A 23,977-nucleotide genomic window follows, 5' to 3' on the forward strand; every position below is an offset into this window, starting at 1 on the left:
TTTGGGCCCCCTGGTATTCGTCACTGGAACTGCCATGGCGTATTTGTAAAAATCTTCCAAGGAGAATAACTGAAGAAAGGAACGACAGATTTCCATATTATTTGGTACGCAGGTGGGTTGGGCAGAGATGTACAAACTGAAGTGCTAATAATGCAAATTGGGACTGAATTTGCATAAGTAATGAGGAATATCTACTCCTCCATTGTAGGTATGTGCTTTGAGGTCGCACCTGTCACGTCTGTTGGTCTCTTATCTAGGTCAAGTATTCTCCAGGTCCCTACAGCTGGTTCTATATTGTTCTATATCTAAGTAGCATTAAAAATACAGAAGATAACTCTGCAACAAAATATTGTCAATGTATGTTTCTGTTTTATTCAAGTGTCAACTACTGTAGCTATTTACAAGGCCTTCCAAATGTCACATCATTATCATAACAGAATTTTTAAAGACTCACATCTCACAAGGAATTGCGTATTAAGTGGTTATAATGTTGAATTACCAAGTCTTACATTTCTGAGCCTAGAGTTCGTAAGTACAATCTGTATGTAGAATTGCTTAGCTAGGCTTGCAGTAAAGAGAATCCATACTTATTTGGAGAGGGTGTAATATCTTTAATGCGTTAAAGGTGTGGTTCTTTTATTTGTGTGTTCAACATTTTGACAGAATCATTGGTTCGAAAGAACACCAACCCTAATATCCCACCAGCGCACATTCCAGGATTCAGATATCCAATTTGTTTGCTTTGATTCCATCCTATTCTAGCTTCAGTCTGCTTCTCTGATCATTTAGCCTCCTGGCACACATTCTCATACTAACGGCTTAGCCTGGAGTCCAGCCTTGTAAGCATTGGTCTGCTCCAAACTGTCTCTACTATGCCAACCATTTGGGAGCGGACCAAAGCTAACACGGGGTGGCTCCAGGCTTCGAACAGTTTGCCCTTCAATAATCCAAAAGAATACTGAATATTAAAGATCTAGATTGATAAAATTGCTGAAGGATTTTCAATCCCTGTTACTATGCCGTTACAGAGGAACTTGCAATTTGGAGCCAATCAGAACTCTTGCTTTTATATTTCAGACAAATATGAAATTAATGATCGTCTATCAACAGGTTCATGACTATTCTACCTTGATGCAAAGGAGCGGACCATAGCTAGAATAGGATGGATTCCAGGCTACTGTTACACATTGGTAGCAATTAACAAATCTATACTGGACACAGAAATTTCAGGATACAATGCCATAGCACGTTAGCAGAACATAACTTGCATGAGCGATGCTCAGAGCGATCAGCCTAGCTGGTGAATTGCTTGTATCAATCAATAATCAGTGGCAAAATCAATTGTCAACAACATCCGTTTAACCCTTGGCCGACCTGGTACCTCAGTTGCACTGTGTTATCAGGCATGTACAGGAGTTCTTGTACTTACAGTAGAAATCATCACGGTACACTACCAAATATCTTTTTTCTTGTTCTTTCTTATTACTCCGGGAAGGAGGAATACCTCCTTCTGGGAGTATTGGGAATGCATTTGTTTGCGCGTTCGTAGCTATAACTCACGATCCCGTTGTCGCATTGGTGTGTAACTTGGCATATCGTTTGCCTGGTTCGGCCTGGTGATGCACAGTGTCTTTGTTACGCCGTAACTACTTTTATCGTCAATGCAATATCGAAATTGCACCCCTATAATTAATGGTAAGGGCCACTGCCTTGGTATAGCGACCATGTTATAACCCGTTACGCTTGACTGCAATACTTCAGGCAGATACGGTGTACGAAAATTTCCTACTTGCTATGATCGTATAGTCACTGTTACATTGTAAAATAGACAACGTGCATCACCACACGCAACCTAGCTAGTAATATACCAAGTTACATACCAATGCCGCAACGGGAATTGTGAGTTTTCGCTGCGAACATGTGCCGAGTGAGCTTCAGTCTGTGTATTAAGTATGCCGTGTCCAGTCGCAGGTCGCATACTAGTTTGGCGCACGAGACGGACGGTGCACTTTTACGCACAGTGTGAAAAGGGGATATCTCTGGACCTTCAAACTTCTCACACTTGTAGTTTGCAATACGGAGGCTGTGACGATATAAAACGTTTACGCAGGGGATGAAAGATTGTCAAGATATCTCTCTCAGAATAGTGCGCGCGGGCCGCGGCCAGACTGTGTCACTTCCGGGTGGATTGAAAGATCCGGTGACCTTTGACCTTCGAGAAATGTTACGATAATACAAATAGGCTGATAGCTATAGATCAGGCATGCCTGCAATAAATTGTGGAAAGAGAATTTACTGCATATTTGAGATTTCTGAAACATTTTAGTTGTAAGGCTGAATGATTCGTTGATCTTCAAAAGAAGCCATCTAGATCTAAATTTGTGACTTTTCCCGGAATTTTTAGATCCTATCTGTGCCATGCTGTAAAAACGTACTTTTCAGCAGGTTGACCCCTACTGTATTGAAAGAAAAAGATAAATAAACACCTTTTCTTTACTTGCTATAAAACACTACTTGGACTGTACAGAGATGCAATTTGTGTGGGTCAATATTTTTACTTACCGCTTATCAAAAATGCACTTTTCACATAGTCTGTACCAGACTAACTACGCCAGGGTTTCACTTGCAGGCTCCGTATATGATCGTCACTGTGGACTGACTCTACTGGCTAATCATTCCTTTTTCTGGTGAATTGTACGATTCATACGCCCGTAAGAGGGCCTGGTGGAGGCTACTTTTCACACCTGGCACCACATACAATCCACGATTCCGTTGCCGCATGGGCATGTTAAGTTAGCCTGAGTGTCATCCTGTTTCAGTTCCAGGCTCTATGAATAAATTTTCTGTGATTCCACACCTTACATCAAGATTCATTTGCTTACAGCTGAGCAGGTCACTAGCAAAGGAAATGAACAAACACCTCACCCAAAATTTACAGACTATAAATACTTCACGGAGAATTGTGTCCTACGGACTCTTGTTCTTCTTATTTTCTTATGTTAAGAAAGATTTTCGTAAACAAAGGAAAAACAAGAAAACTCAAGAAACCTTCTGGGAAGTCTTGCCTTTGTCAATTCATACACAAAGAATTTTATTCTTTTTTTGTTCTGAATTTGATTTATTTTAAGAAAATATGTCTAGCATGCTGTTTTTCAATAATAATTTCTAGAAAAATGTGCTTTCTCTGGCTTAATATAAGATTTGTTTTTTGTTTCATCAAATTTGTATTCTTACAGATTCTTCCCATAAGTTATTTTTTCTTGAAAGTTTGATTCTACTTGAATTGTTTTCTTGAACTTTCTTGGTTTAAGTTAACTTAAGAAAAAAATTCTTAGATGAAATTCTTGTTTGTGTTTAAAACAGGGATTCTTGTTTGTGCTTAAAACAGGGATTCTTGTATACAGAATAATATTCTTGCTGACAGAAAAATAAAAACGATTTGGTAGTGTATCTGTTAGATATTTGGCCAACGTTGCATCAGAATTTTGTCCACTGCATATGATATCTTTTCCGACACAACCTTTTGGAAACTGTTACTATAGCTGGGATATAATCCTTATATAATGCAAACATGACCTTATACAATACATTTTGCCAATATGTTAAATGCTGTTTGAGTCATCTGAAGATAGCAGCACATTCCCTAGCTACACATTCAGTGAAGAGCTGGCTGTTGGATTTTACCCATAGTTCCACAGTGCTAGTGTTGACCTTGGTTGTGACCTTGACATGGAGGAGACACAGGCCCTGCTGTAGGAGGGTCCCGCTGGCTATGCCCTCATTACCTAAACAAACAAACAAACAAACAAATATACATGTATAAAGCTGGATACATGGATACATGAGTCATTACTATCTCTTTGCATCATATTCTATGAAATGTATTACGTAACTTACATACAAATTCTTAAGTAGAAAGAAGCTATCAGCTAACTGCTAAGTTTAAGTTGCACAGGAAACACATGGAACATCGTAAGAGAAGATTTTCCTTACAAAATACAATCACCTACTCTCCAAGCAGAGGAGGGGTTTCGGCTGGTTTTTGACGTGTTTCTAGACATTTTTGTCGGGCTTTCTAGGCGTTTTTGTCGGGCTTTCTACTTTTCTAAATGACAAAGTAGAAAGCCCGGTAAAAAAAAAGGCCTAGAAACACGTCAAAAACCAGCCGAAACCCCTCCTCTGCTTGGAGAGTAACAATCACCCATGTAATGCACTAAAACTCACTCATTAACACCCCTTATCTACTATTCAAAATTGCATGATCTGATCCAATGTTTCATTGTGCATTGTGCCAGGGCTCTAAATTCATTTTTGAGAATAAGTACTAGTGCACTGATGCACCTTACCAAGTTAAGATTTAGGTGTGCAAGAAAGAATTTGGATGCACAACATGAAAAGTGGAAAATGAGAATTAAGAACAGACTTGTTCTGAGTAGCACGCGATATCTGAAAGTAGCGTGAAATACTTGATCAGCAAGTCAATGTCAGTATGCACAGTGCCAACACAGTTTCGAGCTTCAAAAAAATTGTTGCATGAACTCAAATTCTACAGCTTAGCTTCAAATTTCAAACAAGTAATAATATTGCAACAGTTTTTTATTGTCTCTGACATGATATGTCAAGAATATGTTGTATACTAATTGTACAATAGAACCTAACGTACAAAACCCCATACAAATACATGTATCTAGGTGCACTGGTGCACCGAAAGTCAATAATTATGTACACAGCTCAACTTTTGGGGTAAAAAATTGCACACTCTTATTGTAAAATCAACAGTTAAGGTAGATCAAAATAATCTTACCTATAGTATCAACATGATGGATTCCAAGTCTGCCTTGTAACGTCTCCATGACAACTGCTACCTTTGTGACCTCGGTGGTCTCCAGTTTGAGACGCTTGTCGTGTGAGGTGAGCGGCCATTTCTCCCCGTACTGTTCCGTGGTTAACTCCAGAGATCTGTAGAGCAGGATCAGGATAGTACAATACCTATTTTCAGTCTGTAAATGTAGACATTTTTGCAGTAGTTTTATGTTTGCGTTTTTTGCAGTGACCGCTTTTCCGCAAACTCAAAATTGCTTCTTCTAAGCAGTACATGTAGGTATTAAGTATCATGTGTTCAAGGCACATGTTACAGTGGAGACACATATCAAATACTAACACTTAGGCACACTTGAACACATAACCAATCCTTGAACATTGGATAGTATAGTTAAGAATTTCAAGCCAAGTAAGAGCCTTTACTTCTTCCTCGGGTATATATGGTTAAATCAATGACTGTTGCAATTAATCAGTCTAACACCCCCAAAGAAGAATAACAGAGTCTGACACTACAACGCAATCTTAAAAAATTGTACATTCTTCCTTGAAAACTATTAATAATAATATTTTTCGTTTTTCCCAAAATTCATAGAGAGGAGTTCCACAGGGGGGAAAATGCAACAGCAATACATAGCCATCTAGGTGGCTGTTCCTAAAACTGTCTCCCCCCACTAAGCTTTCACCAGAAGTGTTAAATAGAAACAGGTGTAGAGTATAGGTGAAGTCTTACCTGACCACATCTGACAGGTGCACAGGACAGGTGAAGAAGAGGCGTCTGTTGGTGAGGGTGTGGTCCTTGTACGACAGTTCCCCACCCAGGTGCATACTCAGGGCAGGTGCCTTACAGGACAGGTGAGCCGAATGTACTGAGCACGAACACGGTGCTATCTTATCCTCCACAATGCAGCTAGCTTCTTTTCCACCTATGTAACACTGAAGACAAAATCAAAATCGATGAGTATCAAACTCTTTCCATTAAATGAAACCAAAACATATCTCACTCTAATTCACCCATCTTTTTATCTTTCTATGAAACACTCTTTTCAATATACAGCTAGCATCAGCTTTCCTTGTATACTAGTATCACTGAAGACCAAAAACTCCAAATCTATGAGTATCAATATTCATAAATTCTTTCAAGTCAATAAAACCAAAAAATATTTTACTCTATCAAACATATTTGTATCTCTATGAAAAACCTTTTTGTTATTTTATATTATTTTGATTCCAATTCACTCAAAGCCAGCTTAATGTCAATTGGCTCTATCTCCTTGCAAAGTAAAATATACTTATAACTTATACATTCATTTAAGTTTGCAGCACTTAGATTTCTCATCAAGCCGAAAATAAAGGGTTTGCACCATCATTTTAAAACAATAGTAGCAACACAAAGGGGAAAAGAACAAAGAGCTAGCAGCAATAGGTCACCAGCAAAACTGGCAAATTTAAAAACACCACCAAAAATATCAAAATCTACAGTAAACTCACCTGAAAATTGGATGAGGGCTCCAACTTCACACAGACATCAGTGACAACCCTGTTACCACTGTGGTTGGTCAGGAAAATCACGACAACAAACTCCTCCGGCTTCCAAACCTTACACAGAGACAGTCGAACGATTTCGTCCCCGCACAATTCCACGTGTTCCACAGAATGCGGGAGTTTCATCAGCTCTTCCGGTAGCGTAGTAGCGATCTCTGTTCCACTGTCGAATTTCATTCTATCTGTACTGTTCTCTCTATCTAGTATGGAGTCTGTGGATGTAGATGTGGGTAAAACTTGCGGTCTGTCTAAACCTAAAACTAAGTCTTCTGACTGTAAGCTTTCCTGTAATTCTTCAGTACTTTGTTTAGTTCTATTGTTTGAAAGCTCTTCAATGTTCCTCTCTGGGTTTAAAGTCTTTTCTAGCATATCAGATTGTCTAGAGTCTGTAATATCTTTGGAGTATTTCTCTACAGTTTTCAAGTCGTCTTCCAAGCTGCTTTCCATATGTCTTGTGTTATCAGTTTTGTCTGAAGTGGAAGACGTTTTTAAGACTCCAGTGCTGATAGGGTCGAGTTGTAAGACATCCTCTAAGTCTAAGATGTTGTCTTGTGTCTCAGCGCTGGTGAGAATGTCTGTTCTGTTACTTGTAGGGTTGAGAGAATCTTGTGCACTGATTTCTAAGGTGTCGATGCCTTCAAGAAGGTTCCCCACGGCTGGCCCTCTTGTCTTCCCTCTTCTGGATGTCTTAAGGATCCCTCGTCCTCTGGGCGCCTGAAGGAAAAAAATTAAGAAAGAGGGTCATATTTTAACTCTAAAACAATGTAGATTCAAATTTGCGAGGGAAGATCACTCATGGAACTGATAAATTATGATATGCACTTTGCCGATAATACAGTTCCTAAATAAAATTGGGCTTGGCTGTATATAAGAGAAGAAAGAAATGTGGACAGATGGTCACTATAAACAGGATTCTTAATGCTTGATATGTCAATGGGACAAAATTAGCTAAGGTAGGCAAAGCAGTCATCCTCAATTGAGGTGATTCAGAAGCAGGATGCTTTTCAAGTAGCTAGTGGTAAAGCTAAGAGACCACCAAAAAGTGGTCACATTGGCGAGGTAGTCTTTATGTACATTTTGTACAGCTGGTCACTTGTACAGTTTTGTCTGACTATACATGAAACATATGTGAACATCATAAACAATGCCTGCTGTTGTACAATAATTATTGACAAAATGTTTGGCGGCTTGAATCCAACTGGTTTCTAGTTATAGCTACATCTAAGCTTTGTACCCTTAGTTTTGTTTATGTACTTCTGCACATAGCCATTGCTAAATGAAACTATGGGACTACCTTAAATTACCCTTTTTGTAGCAATGGCACTCTTTAAAAAATAGACAACATATCTAATTAGGCCACACCAACTTAATCTTATGGATGACATCCGCGCGCGCATTGATTTTCGCCTGTTGTAAAAAAAAAAAAAAATCACCTCCTCCAAGGCTACACAGAACTCCGGAACTTGCCGACTTTTGCAACAATGAGAGACATGGGAAAGGAATTGAGGGATTGGCAGAGGGATTTGTGAGCGTAAACCATGGAATGCTTGATATGGAGTTCAATGCCATGTATGTTGAAACTGCCCTTATGGGTGTATATGAGTATTCTCATCATAGTCATATATCATCCACAGTCCTTGGAGCCAAATACCTTCTAATAGTCTGCTATGATGAACAAGACAACCTACATGTACTCTCCAAGCAGAGGAGTGGGTCCGGCAGGTTTTGGGCGTGTTTTTAGGCGTTTTTGTCGGGCTTTCTACTTTGTCATGGTATTTTCGTCTCTATCCGGCAGGTTTTTGGCGTGTTTTTAGGCGTTTTTGTCGGGCTTTCTACTTTGTCATGGTATTTTTGTCTCTATTTATAGAGACGAAAATACCATGACAAAGTAGAAAGCCCGACAAAAACGCCTAAAAACACGCCAAAAACCTGCCGGACCCACTCCTCTGCTTGGAGAGTAAGTACATGTATCTCCTACAAATAAACTGTGTTCTGTGGTTCAATTCGCAATACCAGCTTTGTACTAGTAGCCCTGTGGTTTAGCAGCATTTTTTTTTTGCAGGATTTTTCTTTTTTTCGCCCGCGCGCATTAGTTTTGGGGTCTCCAGAGGATGTCATCCATAAAATCAAGTTGGTGTGGCCTTATGTTGACATGAAGGCATCGAGGGCTCAGTGCCACTTGAAATACTTTTTCTTCTTTTTAATATATTGAAATGATAATTCATATCCTTCACTTAATTTGTTTACATTTGATTTAATGGATTTGAACACAAGATGCTATTTCATATCAACTCCTATTTTTTCTCAGAAATTTATTTCTAAAAATGCAGATACTATTAATAGTTTTTATTAAAAACTTATTTTTATCATAAGTTCAATATTAGTGACTGTTCACCTGTGCTGTTCCTCCCTGCTGTAGTCCACTGAACAGTGCACTGGCCAGCTGCTGTTTCCTCCTGTCCTCCTGAAGGTCAGGTAGGTCATCGCCGTGCTGTGCTGGAGAGGCCACTACTGGGCTGGGCTGGAGACAAATTATAAATATCATATTAGATCATAGACCATATAAAACAACCACCGTATTTCTTCTAATAAAGTGCGCACCCCCGATTTGGGCTTCACCGCAAACCCAATCACGTCAGCTGAGATGATTGACAGAAAAACCTGAATAAAGTGCGCATCCCCGATCTGCCGCCGGTCGCTCGTCTCCATCCAAGATGTGGCCATGTTACTGTTAGTAGTATTTACAAGACAAGACACAACATTCTTAAAAAGTCTTCTAAAGTTACATATAACCTTGACATTGAAGCTATAATACAAATAGTGATCTAAAAATGTGAAGCAAAGACTTGAGATTTTTCTTTTCAGTCCAACTAAAGAGCAGAAATGCTATAATTATTTTGTTAAGGAAGACTGTGAGTGAAATAATATTTTCAACCTAGGAATTACTTGTAGTTGACAACTAAGGAGCCAGCCAATGTGAAAGACTCATGAGTACATAATTTTTAACTGAAATTTCCAAAAATGAGGCATATGGATTCTAAAGATGGAATTGAAACATTGATTACTAAAATATACTTCCCATCACGATTTTGATAAATCTACAGTAATTCCACAAAGCTATCAACCACTTTACCTCCACATGCGCACTGCCTGAATAACTTGACTTGTCAAGCCCTTCCAGTACTACTTCTCTGGTCTCTTCTTGCCTCTCCTGTGTAACCTCCAGAGTTGAAGCAGCCATTTTCTTGACCTTGGTGCAGCCGTCTTTGCTCCAGATCTTCCGAACTCCACGTGTCTTAAGTCCCAAACTGTAACATTCATAATAAAATAGAAATATAAGAATGTTTAAAAACTTACATTTCAAACACACTTTACATGCGCCGCTGCCAAAAATTTGAAAACCAGATTCAAACGTTGGCATTGATGCTGTAACAATTTTTTGTTTGAAGACACCAAATTTTCTTAACTTCCGGGGCATTTTGCATCAAAATGTGTGTTTTCTCAGATGAATATGACAAACAGTAAATAAAATACAACACGGACTATTTTGCATCACCCTCGGTCCCAGCCCTCCCATGGGTCAGATCGCCCTCTGGCTTTCAGCCTTGAGGTGATCTGACCATGGTCGGTCTGGTACCTCGGGTGATACGGAATACACTGTCAGTGTTGTATTTCATATTGTATATTCTAAAGTTTACAAGGAAGGACTATTGATAATGATACCTACCCATCAAGTTTCTCAGAACTTGCCCCCGACCCCCCTGAGCTGAGGGACCCTGATGGCTCCGATACCCCCTTACTCTGTGAGGAGGGGGGTGTGGAGGATGCTGTGAGGGAGGGGGGGACCAGGGGGGTGTCGTATGGCTTGAAGTTCAGACCGGAGAACAAGGCAGCTTGGGCTGGGGGTGAAATAAAAAAATACATGAGTGAGCGAGTGATGCTACTGAGCTCATTAAGTTAACACCCCTTTCTACTTAGAGGATGCAACTGCTGAGCTTCCAGAGATTTGACAGATCCCTCAAGAAATTTCACGGAGAACGTAGGAATTTAGTTACGTTTGGGGTGTTTTGGTGTATTTTCAATCATACCTTTCATCACAATTCATATTCCAATTATGAAATCATTGGTTTGTGGTTCAAACCTGCTACTTGATCAATCTTGCTCAGAGTCACTGACGAAAAGTAGTGGATGCTACTTGAAACGTCTGACCGTTTCCAATATCATAATCCAATTACTTGAGTAACTGAGTTGCTGGTCACACAAATCCAATTTTGGTCTCTGTATGGTCACTCAGCAACTGCCATCTGGTCGAAAACCATGAAAACCATGTGTGGTAATGTTTAATATGATTAGCCTATAGCATGTACAAGGTGTGGCATGTAGGTTTGTAGTACTCAAAAGTTGGTTCCAAATGGATTGTACACCATGAAAGTTGTTGGTGGCGTGAAGTGTCCTATTCTCTAAAATCTGTTTTTTTCTATTCTACTGTGTAACTACACAGTCACATTATTCTATCCAGCTTCAAAAATAAATTCTAGATACTATAAGATATGTCCTTTTTCATTCTAAAGAGATGAAAAAAGAATGTATCATATAATGCTAACAAAATAAAAGCACCTACCCCGGTAGTATTTTCAAGAATCAGAATTCATAAATACATGCTCAACATAAGTGGCCATGAAATAATTTCAAAAACTCACAACAGTGACATATCACAAAACTCATGCAAGGAAACTTAGTAACTGTACAGTAACAGACCTTCCCTAAAAAATCATCTTCTGTTTATTAAAATTCTCCACACACATGTGAATGGGGTAAGAGAACAGGTGGTATTGCCTTTTCTTTTACCTGCCCAACACTTTTATCAATATTGTGCGTGCAATGTAATTCTTTCACTTTATCCTTGCTTTAAAAAGATTCTGTTAGCTCCTCATATGACACACCTTTGTCCTCCATGGCCAGTGTTTCCGACTGTCTCTGTTGTCTGGGTTTGTACGGTGCAGCTCCCTGGGCCAACGCTTCAGACACAAACTCATCCAGAAAGGACAGCGATGGGTCGATCTGAGAAAGAGAAAAGAGAATGATACAGTCATGCATTTTTTTAATGTTTCTTCTTTCTAGGCCGAGGCTGTTGACACAAAGTCTATTTTCGGTTGATCTGTAAAAAAGAAAAAGATGATTAATCAAGAGAGTCTTTCTGTCTCTCTCTGTTTTTCTACATGTAGGCCAATGCTGTTGATAGAAAGTTGCCAAAAATAGATAGACTAAGAGAATAATGGAACTTTACAATAATTGTGTCAATGTTTGTCTCTGTAATTTTTGCAACATCTTTTATTGGATTGCAGTACTACACAAAAGACACTGCTCCAGAGGTGCAGCCAAAAATAAAACTGTTCTTGTATCAGTATCTGTGTAGCCAGTAGAACCACCCTTCGGCATAACACACATTCAAGCTTTCAGGCACATTTCGCTGCTGCACCTGGTTATAAGAAAAAAATTATGACTGAACAACTTAATGTCACACCTAACTTTGCACATCTACTTAGTACATGTATATTACCATTGTTGAAAGCGATCTAGTGAGAGTTCTCCTAATGTAACTGTACTTAATGGCAATGAGCTCCACTCTACGATAGTTCTAGGAAAAGCGAGTACCTGTAGATCTTCACAGCTGGCGTCTACCGGTAGAACAGTCTGCATGAGCGGTACGTCGGTCTGTAGTTCCAACAGTTCTGCCGCTCGCTGTCTCAGGTCCACGTCCAGACAGCTCACGTTCTGCTCACACACTAACACAACCTGCGAAATACATTCAAACACTTTATCAGTCCGAAGACACGAATTTGAGCCACGCAAACTGATTTTGTCATACTCATAGGGGGGATTTTGGTCACAAATGGTCTAGTAGTATGTAACCTTGCACGTCCATAGAAAGTGGAACATGTTCGAAGGACATTCTCCGAACCCAGAAAAAGCAGATGTTCGAGTACAATTTGACTGTTTACGACAAATAAGTACAAAACAAGCTGCTTTCCTCAGTAATTTTATGCAAGTGAGGAGGCGAAATTAAGTCACTGACATTGTATAGCGATGTCTGGAAATGTTTGACAGGATGTGTGCGGGTGCAAAACTTTGTGTTTGAAACAATTCTGTAGTACAGTACTGTTGTCAATTATATATATATATATAATTATATACATAGTACAATAAGACATTATAGTTAAGGTAGAAATTAGTTTTATTGCATTCTGCTCCTAGTTATGATACAATAACTTATTAAGGTTTCTTGGGATACCAAGAATTTCAAAATAATTTAGAAACACCCTAAAATTGAGGATTCTGGGACATCTAAATATTGAGAAACACCGAAAAACGGAGGATTCTGGGATACCTTGAGGACTATTGAACATTTTCATTAGCCTCCTAACAGATTCGACTACATTTGTATTCAACTCTATCAACAACAAACAAACAAACAAACAAACACACCTCTTCCGGCACTCTGCCCATCTGTGCACAGAGCTTACAGACTGCAGTGAAGACCCACCCCGTGGTCTCTGTGGAGGGGTAGTCTCGCTCTAACAGAGGGAGGAGTCTCAACAAGACATTCTGAGGTTCCACATCAGTCAGGAGGTAAGAATATTCACCCAATGTCTGGAAGGAAAAGAGCAGGACAACTTATTAAGAAGTATTCAATGACTTGAGAAAATAATCATGGATACATGCATATATTACATACATGCAACTCAGCATTGTAAGGGTAGTCTTTATGCTTCAGAGACAAAATATAGTTCCACATTTGGCACATGTTGCTCAGTGTTATGCACCAATAGCTGTACAATCATGCAATATCATGTCTATTGATTACTTTCTATACCTTATATGTAAATAAAACAGTCCTCACTCTCAGCGAGGCAAGGTTTTCGGAAATGATGTTTCTGACTTAGGGAGAAGAGATGTTGCTTCAGCCCTATTCAACTTGAAACCGTGAAGAAATCTTTGGGTGTTGCTATGTGGTGAGAACATTCAGAAAGAAAGAGTACCAAAATGATTGAAGAAAACCATTGGTTGACACAAGTGTTTGCCTTGCTGTATACATTATGTAACAAAAAATAAAGCACATTTCATAAAGTAGCTAGTACAATGACTAGTTTACACCATAATTATAGAAAATTGCAACACCATCAAAAGGATGGTTACTGACCCAGCAAGACACTTGTACCAAGATATCCGGAAGGTGAGGTCGTTCCACAAGGCCTAGGTATGACTGCACTGCATGTAGCCTCAGTTCTGCATCCTCAGATTCGTCGTCTGTTCCCTCGGCTAAAAGTAGCGGCAGATTCTGGGCCACGTCATTCGGCACAAGGTCAGAGCCCAGCTCAAACACTCGGTTCATGGTGGTGATAAACCATTCGTTACTGGGGGCAAACGTGTGATTGTTAAGGAGTGAAACTCAACTCAACATACATCTTACTTTACATAAAAAGAAACTTTAACATTTCATAAAATAGGCTAGAAAATTCAATTTTGGACCCTTGAGACCAAAACTTTCTTTTCTGGGCATTTCAGAGAGATAGGGACCAAATATGCAAGCCTTAGGCCACACAAAACTGGTTTCTTCATAGGGGGGGGGGGGTGTTGCTCACAAACTGTCTAATATAGTATGTCTTGAGCACGTTTGTTTAGAATGCATTCTGACAAACTTACCGAACCCATGATGGAGTTTGTCTGGGTTCGGTTCACGTGTACAAACAAGTGTTTGATTACAATCTGACTGATTTACAACAGATAAATACAGCCATTTTTCTCTGTATTTTTAAACAAGTAAGGAAGGGAAATAGCCAACCAGGATTGTATAGCAATACCAGTATCTGGAAACGTTTGACGGCATGTGTGTTGGCACTGGGCCCCCCGCGGAAGTGATTACATTAAGCCAGATGCTGGGCTCCGTGACACTCTGAGGAGTGTGGTTAGAACGCGGTAATGGATGGACGTGCGTGACAACATATCAGGCAGTTTGTGAGCAAAACCAGCTTGAATGTGTGGTTCAGATTCAACTATTGAGCTACAGGGACATCATACGACTTATCAAGAGCGATTGTTTCTCTAGAAGGATATCTCTCTGCCAGTTGTGTGATCTTCGTGACCAGGTCAGACTTGAGGTAGGTGTCGGCCGTGGTGCTGAGGTGGGAGAGGAGACGGTCACAGATCACCATCACGTTGGTCGGACCGGTCATCCTGTACAGGAAATCTAACGTCTGCGGTGGGGAGGGGGGCAAAACAAGAAACACAGTTTAGACACTTCTGACCTCTCTGTGGCATTTTATCTTATTCATAAACAGGCTTTTAGCTAGGATTTATAGACAGGGCATCCAAAAATTGGGATGGGAACCAGTGGGAACAGCAAACTTCCCAATTTACATGCTGTCTCAGTGTCAGGAAAAACAAGTGACAGTGTATGGGGGGGAGGGGGGCAAAACAAGAAACACTCTTTAGACATGAACTAGGAAAGATTGTAGATTGAAATGCCAAAACAATTACTCAAGCTACATTACTGGATCAAATTGTCCTGGTTCTTCCGTTCTTTCCTTTTACACTGACGGAAGACAGCGGATGCTGTCTGAATCGTCTGATCGTTTCATAATTTTATCCAGTTGCTTTGAGTGAGTAATTGTTTTTCAATCAATCCACCACAGGATTTTATGTTATTACCTGGATGTCAAACTTTCATCAACGTATTGTAGATGGAAGTTGAAAGAAAGGGCAGTTGCATCCGTGAAAATTTTCTTCAAGTTGGTAAGTCACTGAATCACAAAACTCTTTGTACACAACAAGTGTTTTATCGAACCGACATTTCGTTGACCATCTGTCACCTTCTTCAGGGCAGTTCTGACTGGTTCACATTGCACTGCAGCTATTAGGTGTGACGTCTTGCTGCTTATGGATGCAGCCCTAAACATAAAGTATTAGTCATCAAGACTGCATTAACTTATCTAGTATGTATACATAAATACTTTATGTCTGGGACCGCATCTATAAGCAGCGACACCTATAGCTGCAGTGCAATGTACCAGTCTGGTAAGAATTGCCCTGAGGAACGTGACCGACGGTCACTGAAATGTCTGTTGCATAAAACACTTGGTTGTGTACACAGAGTTTTGCTATTCGAAGGACAAAACAAGAAACACTCTTCTGACACTGCTGACTTCTGTGACATTTTTATGTAAAAAAAAAAGAAAAGAAATGGAAAAGGAAAGGTTGTTTGGATAGAAGTTGAATGAAACAGCAGTGATTATACAGTACCTTCCTCTGCAGGGTTTCATCCGGGTCATCTAGACACTCGATCACCACCATCTGGTGTTCACCAGCGACGCCCGGTAACACGGGCAACATGGAGGTCAAGGCTGTGATACCTACATGGAAGTATAACACCAGTCAGTGAGGAGCCTAAAGTGTATGGTCGTATAACCTCTTAATAATTCCCGGCAGTAGAGAGAAATACCCACTAGTCATGCTGCGATGATGTAAAATATCAATTTATGAAGAAAAATAACATATAACTTATAAGAATGCTTCAGTTCAAAAGGAAAAGAAGTACTTATTTATCTATTCGTTTGGCTGCATACATGGTACAACAGCCAAGGTTGCCCGACTAGCAGTAGCTATTGTAAGGGGCTAACCTTGCTGCACAATACATACATATTATAATAGGATAAAATGGTCACATCAAAAGAAGTAACAATGCCATATACATGAATTCTTCTGTAAGTTGTTAAATACATTATGTCCTAAATTTACTTTTATCACACGGCTTCCATAGAATATTTAGAATGCATTTCGAGTGTGCCGGTTGCGCCCCTCTCAAAAATTCAAATACAAATGTATCGGATTCGGACATTTAAATCGATGTTGTTACAATTATTCTAATGTTTGAGGACACAAAATTCTCTCAACTTCTGGCTCACTTCGCATTGAAATGTGTGTTTTTTCAGGATGGTATGACATAAATAAACAAGTTCTGCTGCAGTACCAAGGTCACATACCAGGGGGCCCAAAACCGCCCACATACCAAATATCATCGTAATCCATCAAGAGGTTCTTGAGTTATGCTGCTTACAGTAATCCGGAAAAACACACACACAGACACACCCAAAACTAATATTATATTCTCCATTTTTCATGGAGATAATAAAATGCAACACGGTATATTCCACATCACCCTTGGGCCCGGCCATCCCACAGGTTGCATCACCCTTCGGCCATCGGACAATATGACCTGCGGTCAGGCCTCGGGCATCGCCTCGGGCTATACGGAATACACCGTGTTGTATGTTTTATGTACGTGACTATATATGTTACGTATTTCATGTGAAATAAAGAAAAAAAACTGACCCAGGTATCTGAGGTTGTTGTTGTTAGAGCGGAGGAATCTCCCGATCCTCTCCGCAGCCTTCTCCAGCAGGGCAGGGTTAGGGTGGATGGCGGTGACGGTACGCACGCACTCGTACAGTACGGCGTATCCGATGTTGTGGTTGATCTCGGATTTGTCCAGAGTTTCGTCCAGGACTGCGTATATCTGTTCACTGTTCCTGTGAGGACGTAAATGGTAATACTGTCAATACATTTATTTTCATTTGTGGTTAGATTTTGTGGTAGGAGGAAAAAAGGAGGTTTCCATTTTGTTTCAAATTTGCATTTAAAAGAATTTGTAGCTACACGAAGGGAGACATATTCACGATGTCATGAATTCGCAGAGCTCACCCTGAAAACCATGAAAATAAATGCAAAAGTTTGAAGATTTACAGCAGTGAACAGAATTGGATGGACAGAAGAGAAGACAATGGATTAGATGAGCCTTTAAGTTAGTAAAAACCATAACGACAACTGTCATAATTTCACCAGGTACCCTAACGTAAAACTGCCACATCAAATGAGTTCAAGATAATAATAAGGCCTTTTCAAGAATGTCTTGAACACTTGGATATCCGAAGTGAGCATACATGTACGTTGGAGATTGCTGAAGCTGCATTTAGTAGATTTCTTTAAATTCAAAATTTTTGATGTGGCAATCTTTTAGTTTTAGGGTACCCAGCAGACTTATATGACAGTCTGCATTACAGTAAAAACTCAGCTTCAAAGAGTCAAACTTGAGGAATTTAGAGCCAAATAAACGAACCGGCGGCCACACTATCTTTTAATCTTATACAATTCATTACTAAGATGCAATTACAAACTTAAATCACTAAATGTTAACTTCAAGTTGGTACTACCTGGCTGAGATTGCAAACAAAATCTAAATGCTCAAAATAAATTTCATAGAGGAAACAACTTCACAAAAAATCTCTCTCACTTTTTATGCCCAGCTCCCAGCATTCCCATGATCCTTAGCAGCTGCACCTGGATCCATGGCGCGGGAACACTGTGATAAGTGAAGTCATTGGTCAGCTTTCCACCAATCACCTGCTTCATGATGCAAGCAAAGGTGTTGGTCAGGTCCCTGTGCTTCTCTGCATCCTCCTAGATGTGGGAAAACACAATAGTTACAACCAGGCTATTAGCTAGCAAGGCGTCTGACAGTCTTCTGGACGCCTTACACCAATAAAACAAAGAAATAAGATGCCTGTAAATTTTGTAGGGGACACCCAGAGGACACCGTTTCCCTGGTAATTACATACACATGTACATGACTTTTTTTATTGTGTTCCCCACACACTGCGACTGTTGTTTTTTCCTCATACCAGACACTGGGACAGTATGTAAATTGATTGACATGCAAGGCTACCAGGTAATTCTCAATCCATAGAGCCCATTGGGGAACTCTCAGAGCCTGGTTCTGATTGGTCCGTCCCACCCCTACCGAAATGAGACATTGGGCCAAAGGTCCTGTGTTGGAGGAGAGCCACACCTCTGGCACAGTAAAGAACCCACCACACTTATCAACAAGAGATGGGTCCTTCCCAATGTGAGTGGATCAAACCTTATATTAACAGTGTGGACTTTTATGCATCTTGTACACATTTGGTGTTATGCCTTGTGAGGATTTACTGCTTTTGCATTGCAAAAATGCAAAATCTTAATACATAATCTCTTGACTAGCCAGATTATAGACGTTAGAAACTCCTCCAATGATTGCAAAATCCTATTGTCATCCCATACTATATACTACACCATCTTGTATTAGATAGATTGATTACCCTAATAGAACTTCATCTATGTACCAGTGGATGCCATACTTTGTACCTTGTACAATTGTTGTGCAATAAAGTTATTACTATTATCTTAAAGTTTGTAAACTGTAGCATACCTTTATAAGGTCGTAGAATATGTTGAGCGATGCCCCCATGACCCCTGGGTCGCGGTCACATAGAACCTTGCGGAACTTTTCGTGGATGTGTTGGACCATGTTAGGGGCCTTCAGGTAGAACCTGTGTAGGGCCATGATAGCTTTTTTACGTACCACTTCCCTGTGAAAAACAAAATAATGTAAAAATGTAAGTTTGCTGGGATTTAATTTCGTGGTAAGAAGAAAATAGAGCAGTTCGCCGTGGTTTTGAAAATGTGCATATGACATTATGAAATACAATATTCCACCAAAACCACACTATCTTAAGTGTACTTTTTAGTAACTCTACAATGAAAAACTGCAAATTCATCTAACTTCATGAGAACTTGATTTTGCAACAGGTTACAATTGGGAAAGGTGTTTTAAGGAATCAATATTTTTTCTTTGACAAATTGAAAGAAAAGCAAGAAGAACATATGTTCAGATGCACTGGGACGACTTTGTGGTCACCGCAAAAACAGTGAACATAAAATCACCCTGAACATTTCACTATTCAGAGTTCCGCTGCCAAGTGTTCATTTTGAGTGTTGCATCAAGGAGACAGTAAAGTACACAGTGCAGTAGTGCCCCCTAGCTCTTACTTTGGGCGCTGCAGCTTGTCCTCCACCATTGGCAGTGAACATTAATCACCCTGAACATTTCAAGTTATTCACAGTAACACCACCCAGTGTTCATTTTGAGTGTTGCATCAAAGAGAGAGTAAAGTACACTGTGCAGTAGCGCCCCCTAGCTCTTACTTTGGGTGCTGCAGCTTGTCCTCCACCATTGGCAGTGAACATAAAATCACCCTGAACATGTACACTCTATATACAGCAACACCACCAACTATTTATTTTGTGTACCTTGCATCAAAGAGAGAGTAAAGTATACAGTGCAGTAGTGCCCCCTAGCTCTTACTTTGGCTGCTGCAGCTTGTCATCCACCATTGGCAGAGAACATAAAATCACCCTGAACATTTACACTCTATACAGAAACACCACCAACTATTTATTTTGCATGTTGCATCAAAGAGAGAGTAAAGTACACTGTGCAGTAGTGCCCCCTAGCTCTTACTTTGGGTGCTGCAGCTTGTCCTCCACCATTGGCAGCAATGCTGGGATCATCTCAGTGCTGATGAGGGCACACACTGCTGTCAGCCCCATACACACATGCAGGATGTTGGTACTCTTTAAATCCTAAAAGGTGCCATAAAACATATTTTAGTTAGAGTCCTTCCCTCACCAATTGGTGCATAGGGCAACAGAAGGCAGTTTGCCATAATGCAACAGCCTACATGACAAAAATATTAAAATGGCTATCACCCCCAGTGCTCAGAGTTCGGGCACGCACTGCCACGAAGCAGCTCTATATCTACGACCCTCACATGCTGGACACCTCTAAGGCAAATGAGGAAACCTTCAAGGGGAGCCTGCAGTATCAAGGGCCACTACTGTGGAACAAACTCTCAGCGGACCAACGGCACATTGCAACTACGTCAGCGTTTAGAATTAGACTGTAACAGGACTGGAACTGAGAACTGATAGGACTAGGTCGAAATACCGTGATCACGGTTCTATACGTCTGTACATGTAACGTTATTTGTATATAATGTGTTTTTCTTTCCCTGATTGTATTTCCTGATGTTTGTGCCCTGGGGTTATCTGAAAAGCAGATCTGTAGATCTTAGATGTACTCTGGTTAAATAAATAAATTGAAAATTTCTGTTTGCTTGATAGAAAAATAATAACTGCTCAGTTAGGACCTTCTGTATTGTGTTGATGAGTAGCATGATCAACTCATGGTCTTCATGGAGGAACAGCGACACTGCAAGGTACCCTGGGAAATAAAGGTCAAAGGCGATGAATCAGCAGTAAGACAACACAAATGTATGAAAGATACACTACTAGTATTAGTAATGCACAAAATAGCAAGTAAACATTGTGTTCTTTTCTTATTTATTTCAAGATATGGTTAACGCTATATTTTTGGTTAACTGCTAATTTTCATTGATAGTCAGCATCAGTCTATTGATTAGCTTGTCACTGTTAGCAGCTACGGTTTTATTGGCTTACAGTTGACTTGACTGACAGTCAGCACTAGCCTATTAACTAGCTACAGTCATAGTTTCCAGCAACTTTCTTATCGGTTAACTTAAACTGATAATTTTGATTGACAGTCAGCATCAGTCAATAGAAAATTCAGATGAAGATGGACTTTTCCATTCTCTTATTGGCTAAAGCCTAAAGTGCTAATTTTGATTGACAATTAGGATTAGTCTGATAGTACACATGAATTTTAACAGGCCTACTCTTTTTTCTCAACCATGCTCACAGCAGCAACAGCTACTCTCTTATTGAGAGAAAGCCAAAAGACTAATTATAAAGTGCTCATTTTGATTGACGGTTAGCATCAGTTGTTCTCCACCATGCTCACAGTGCAGTCACAATCTACAAAAAATGTATAGCTACTCACTTATTGGCTAAAGCCTTAAGTGCTAATTTTGATTGACAGTTGGGATTAGTCTATCTACGATAACACAGATGAAGATGGTCAGACCTACTCTCTTCTCTACCATGCTCACAGTCCAGTCACAATTTGCACTGTCACTCTCTTATTGGCTAAAGCCTAAATTGCTTATTTTGATTGACAGTTAGGATTAGTCTATCTATGATAATACAGATGAAGATTGACAGACCTACTCTCTTCTCTACCATGCTCACAGTCCAGTCACAATTTGCAGTCACTCTCTTATTGGCTAAAGCCTAAAGTGCTTATTTTGATTGACAGTTAGGATTAGTCTATCGTTGATAATACAGATGAAGATTGACAGACCTACTCTCTTCTCTACCATGCTCACAGTCCAGTCACAATTTGCAGTCACTCTCTTATTGGCTAAAGCCTAAAGTGCTAATTTTGATTGACAGTTAGGATTAGTCTATCGTTGATAATACAGATGAAGATTGACAGACCTACTCTCTTCTCTACCATGCTCACAGTCCAGTCACAATTTGCAGTCACTCTCTTATTGGCTAAAGCCTAAAGTGCTAATTTTGATTGACAGTTAGGATTAGTCTATCTATGATAGTACAGATGAAGATTGACAGACCTACTCTTTTCTCCACCAGTCCCCCCTGCTGTGCCAGTTTGAGCGCGTGGATGTAGCCGAAAGTGATGTCATGCCCCAGCATGTTACAGTACACCAGTCGCACCAGCAACTCCTTCATCTGTTTCTGTAGGGGACAGTACAGGAATGTCGTGAAAGGGGTGCGACACTGTTGTTAAAGGGACAAACCAAGAATATTCATGGAAGGGTGTGACATCATTTGTATAGGGACAGACATAGTAAAATGATCATGAAAAGGGTGTGACATTATATCTATAGGGAAAGACCAAGAATGATCATGAAAAGGGTGTGACATTATATCTAGGGACAGACCAAGAATGATCATGAAAAGGGTGTGACATTATATCTAGGGACAGACCAAGAATGATCATGAAAAAAAAGGGTGTGACACCTTTAATGGGGACAGACCAAGAATGGTCCTGAAGAATGGAAAATAAACGTTTTCAAACTTCTGCTGTTTCTATAAAATTACATAGCTCAGAAGGAAAAATTTTCTATTTTCTCATCAAATGTTCTGGATTTCTTTTGTTGCTTTCTTATTCTTTTATTACCTTTTATGTTGAGGATGTTTCCCTTAATTGTCCAGGTACAAAATTGGCAATCTACAAATGTAGAACTAGAAGCATTCAGATAAAGTTTCTAGATGTTATAACAAGACCCAGTTTACCTGTGAAGATTTTAGCTGTTGATACTTACCTTGGAGATGTCTGGTTGTGTGAGCTTCTGTTGTAGGTAGTTCACCTCCTTTTTCATGATACGCTCCTCTTCCTAAGAACACAAAAATTGCTATCATTACATTTGTACACTCAGTTTTTTGTAGATGTATAAATGAACTTACAAAGATCTGTTCCACAAACTGTAGCTATTGGGAAACAAAGTTTCAATCCTTTTTACAGCAGAATACACATTTCTAAATATACTAAATGACTACAATTGTCTGGATGTCTGGATAAACAATAGCCCAATTGAAAGGTGTGAAAAACACAACCATTGCTAGAAATAACTTTTTCTATATTTCCTATAATTTCCTATATAACTTATCACCTTAAGGGACTTCATTTTTAAATATGATATGATTCCTGAGGCCAAAACAAGTAGTTACAACATGCATTTTATGCTTCATACATGCAAAATTGTATCTGTTTATTTATCTATTTGAATTCATCACAACGTAAACGGGAGGGCAAAACAGGTGAATGCACACCTTCACAACTTGCCCTCCCACACACTAAAAACAACATCAACATTATACTATACAAAATCAACTATATCTACAAAATATTCAATTTAGCAGGTCATAAGATTGTACTTGTAAAGTACAAGCGGAACATACAAATTACAATGAAAGAAATTATGTTTAGATATGATGTTGAACATGAATCAATAACTTAGTGCTGTTGTCTTTGTTTAATGTCTATTATTTAGCTAGATCTAGGTTTTAAGGTGCTAGGTTCCGCTATGCTATGTGCTGAAAATCTACAAGTATCTTTTTTCTCTATATAAAAATACAATCAGAAAGGGGGAGGGGGGTCTTACATGTTTGGACTGGGATTCGCCGATCGCCTTGATAAGACTCTGAAACCCCCGCGACGCGCCGAACGACCCGCCCAGCTCCCCCTTGACGAACATAGGCAGGGAGGCAAGGGTCCGCTCCATCACTTCTGTCATGTCCAGCCGCAGGAGAACAGAAACACAGCCCGAACATATCAGATATGTCACTGTTATTTTTTTTCGTCAACCGCTGGAAGCCATATTGGATATGACGTAGGCATTCCGATCATCCCACTGTAGAAAAATAGGGGTGAAATATTCAACTTTCTTAAACATTTGAATTTTTCTTTGAAAAACTATTACAACTAAAATCTTATAAAATCACATTATTTCTATATTTTATCATAGGCTATGATATCTAAAATATTTGCAATTATCTGATAAAATGTTTCCCTCTCTGAGAAATGACGTAGGCATTTCGATCATCCCACTGCAGAAAAATAGGGGTGAAATACTGAAATTTTCAAATCATACAAACTTTTGACATGAAACCTATAACTACTAAAATTTTATATCATCATATTTATTGAGTTTCAAATTATTGGTTATGATATTAATAATATTGACTATTTCATAATAAAAGATGTTTTCCTGTTAGAAAATGAGTCAGACCAAGATCA

General features: G+C 39.5%; 1 protein-coding gene across 1 annotated transcript; it reads right to left on the reverse strand.

The window, feature by feature from the left end:
* Positions 1 to 347: 347 nt before the first annotated feature.
* LOC136425336 (AP-4 complex subunit epsilon-1-like) lies at positions 348 to 23,578 on the reverse strand. The gene is made up of 21 exons (XM_066414187.1): positions 23,343 to 23,578; positions 22,503 to 22,574; positions 21,789 to 21,912; positions 20,445 to 20,518; positions 19,757 to 19,878; positions 18,665 to 18,824; positions 17,711 to 17,877; positions 16,753 to 16,949; positions 15,664 to 15,773; positions 14,479 to 14,618; positions 13,565 to 13,790; positions 12,850 to 13,014; positions 12,019 to 12,159; positions 11,307 to 11,424; positions 10,091 to 10,262; positions 9,497 to 9,671; positions 8,759 to 8,884; positions 6,310 to 7,077; positions 5,552 to 5,754; positions 4,805 to 4,959; positions 348 to 3,785 (listed from the first exon to the last, which is right to left on the reverse strand). The coding sequence occupies exons 1-21, from the start codon at positions 23,472 to 23,474 to the stop codon at positions 3,619 to 3,621; spliced, it is 3,714 nt and encodes a 1,237-aa protein (XP_066270284.1). The 5' UTR covers positions 23,475 to 23,578; the 3' UTR covers positions 348 to 3,618.
* Positions 23,579 to 23,977: the final 399 nt, after the last annotated feature.

The sequence above is a fragment of the Branchiostoma lanceolatum genome, chromosome 19, assembly GCF_035083965.1.
Source record: "Branchiostoma lanceolatum isolate klBraLanc5 chromosome 19, klBraLanc5.hap2, whole genome shotgun sequence".
Taxonomy (NCBI): domain Eukaryota; kingdom Metazoa; phylum Chordata; class Leptocardii; order Amphioxiformes; family Branchiostomatidae; genus Branchiostoma; species Branchiostoma lanceolatum.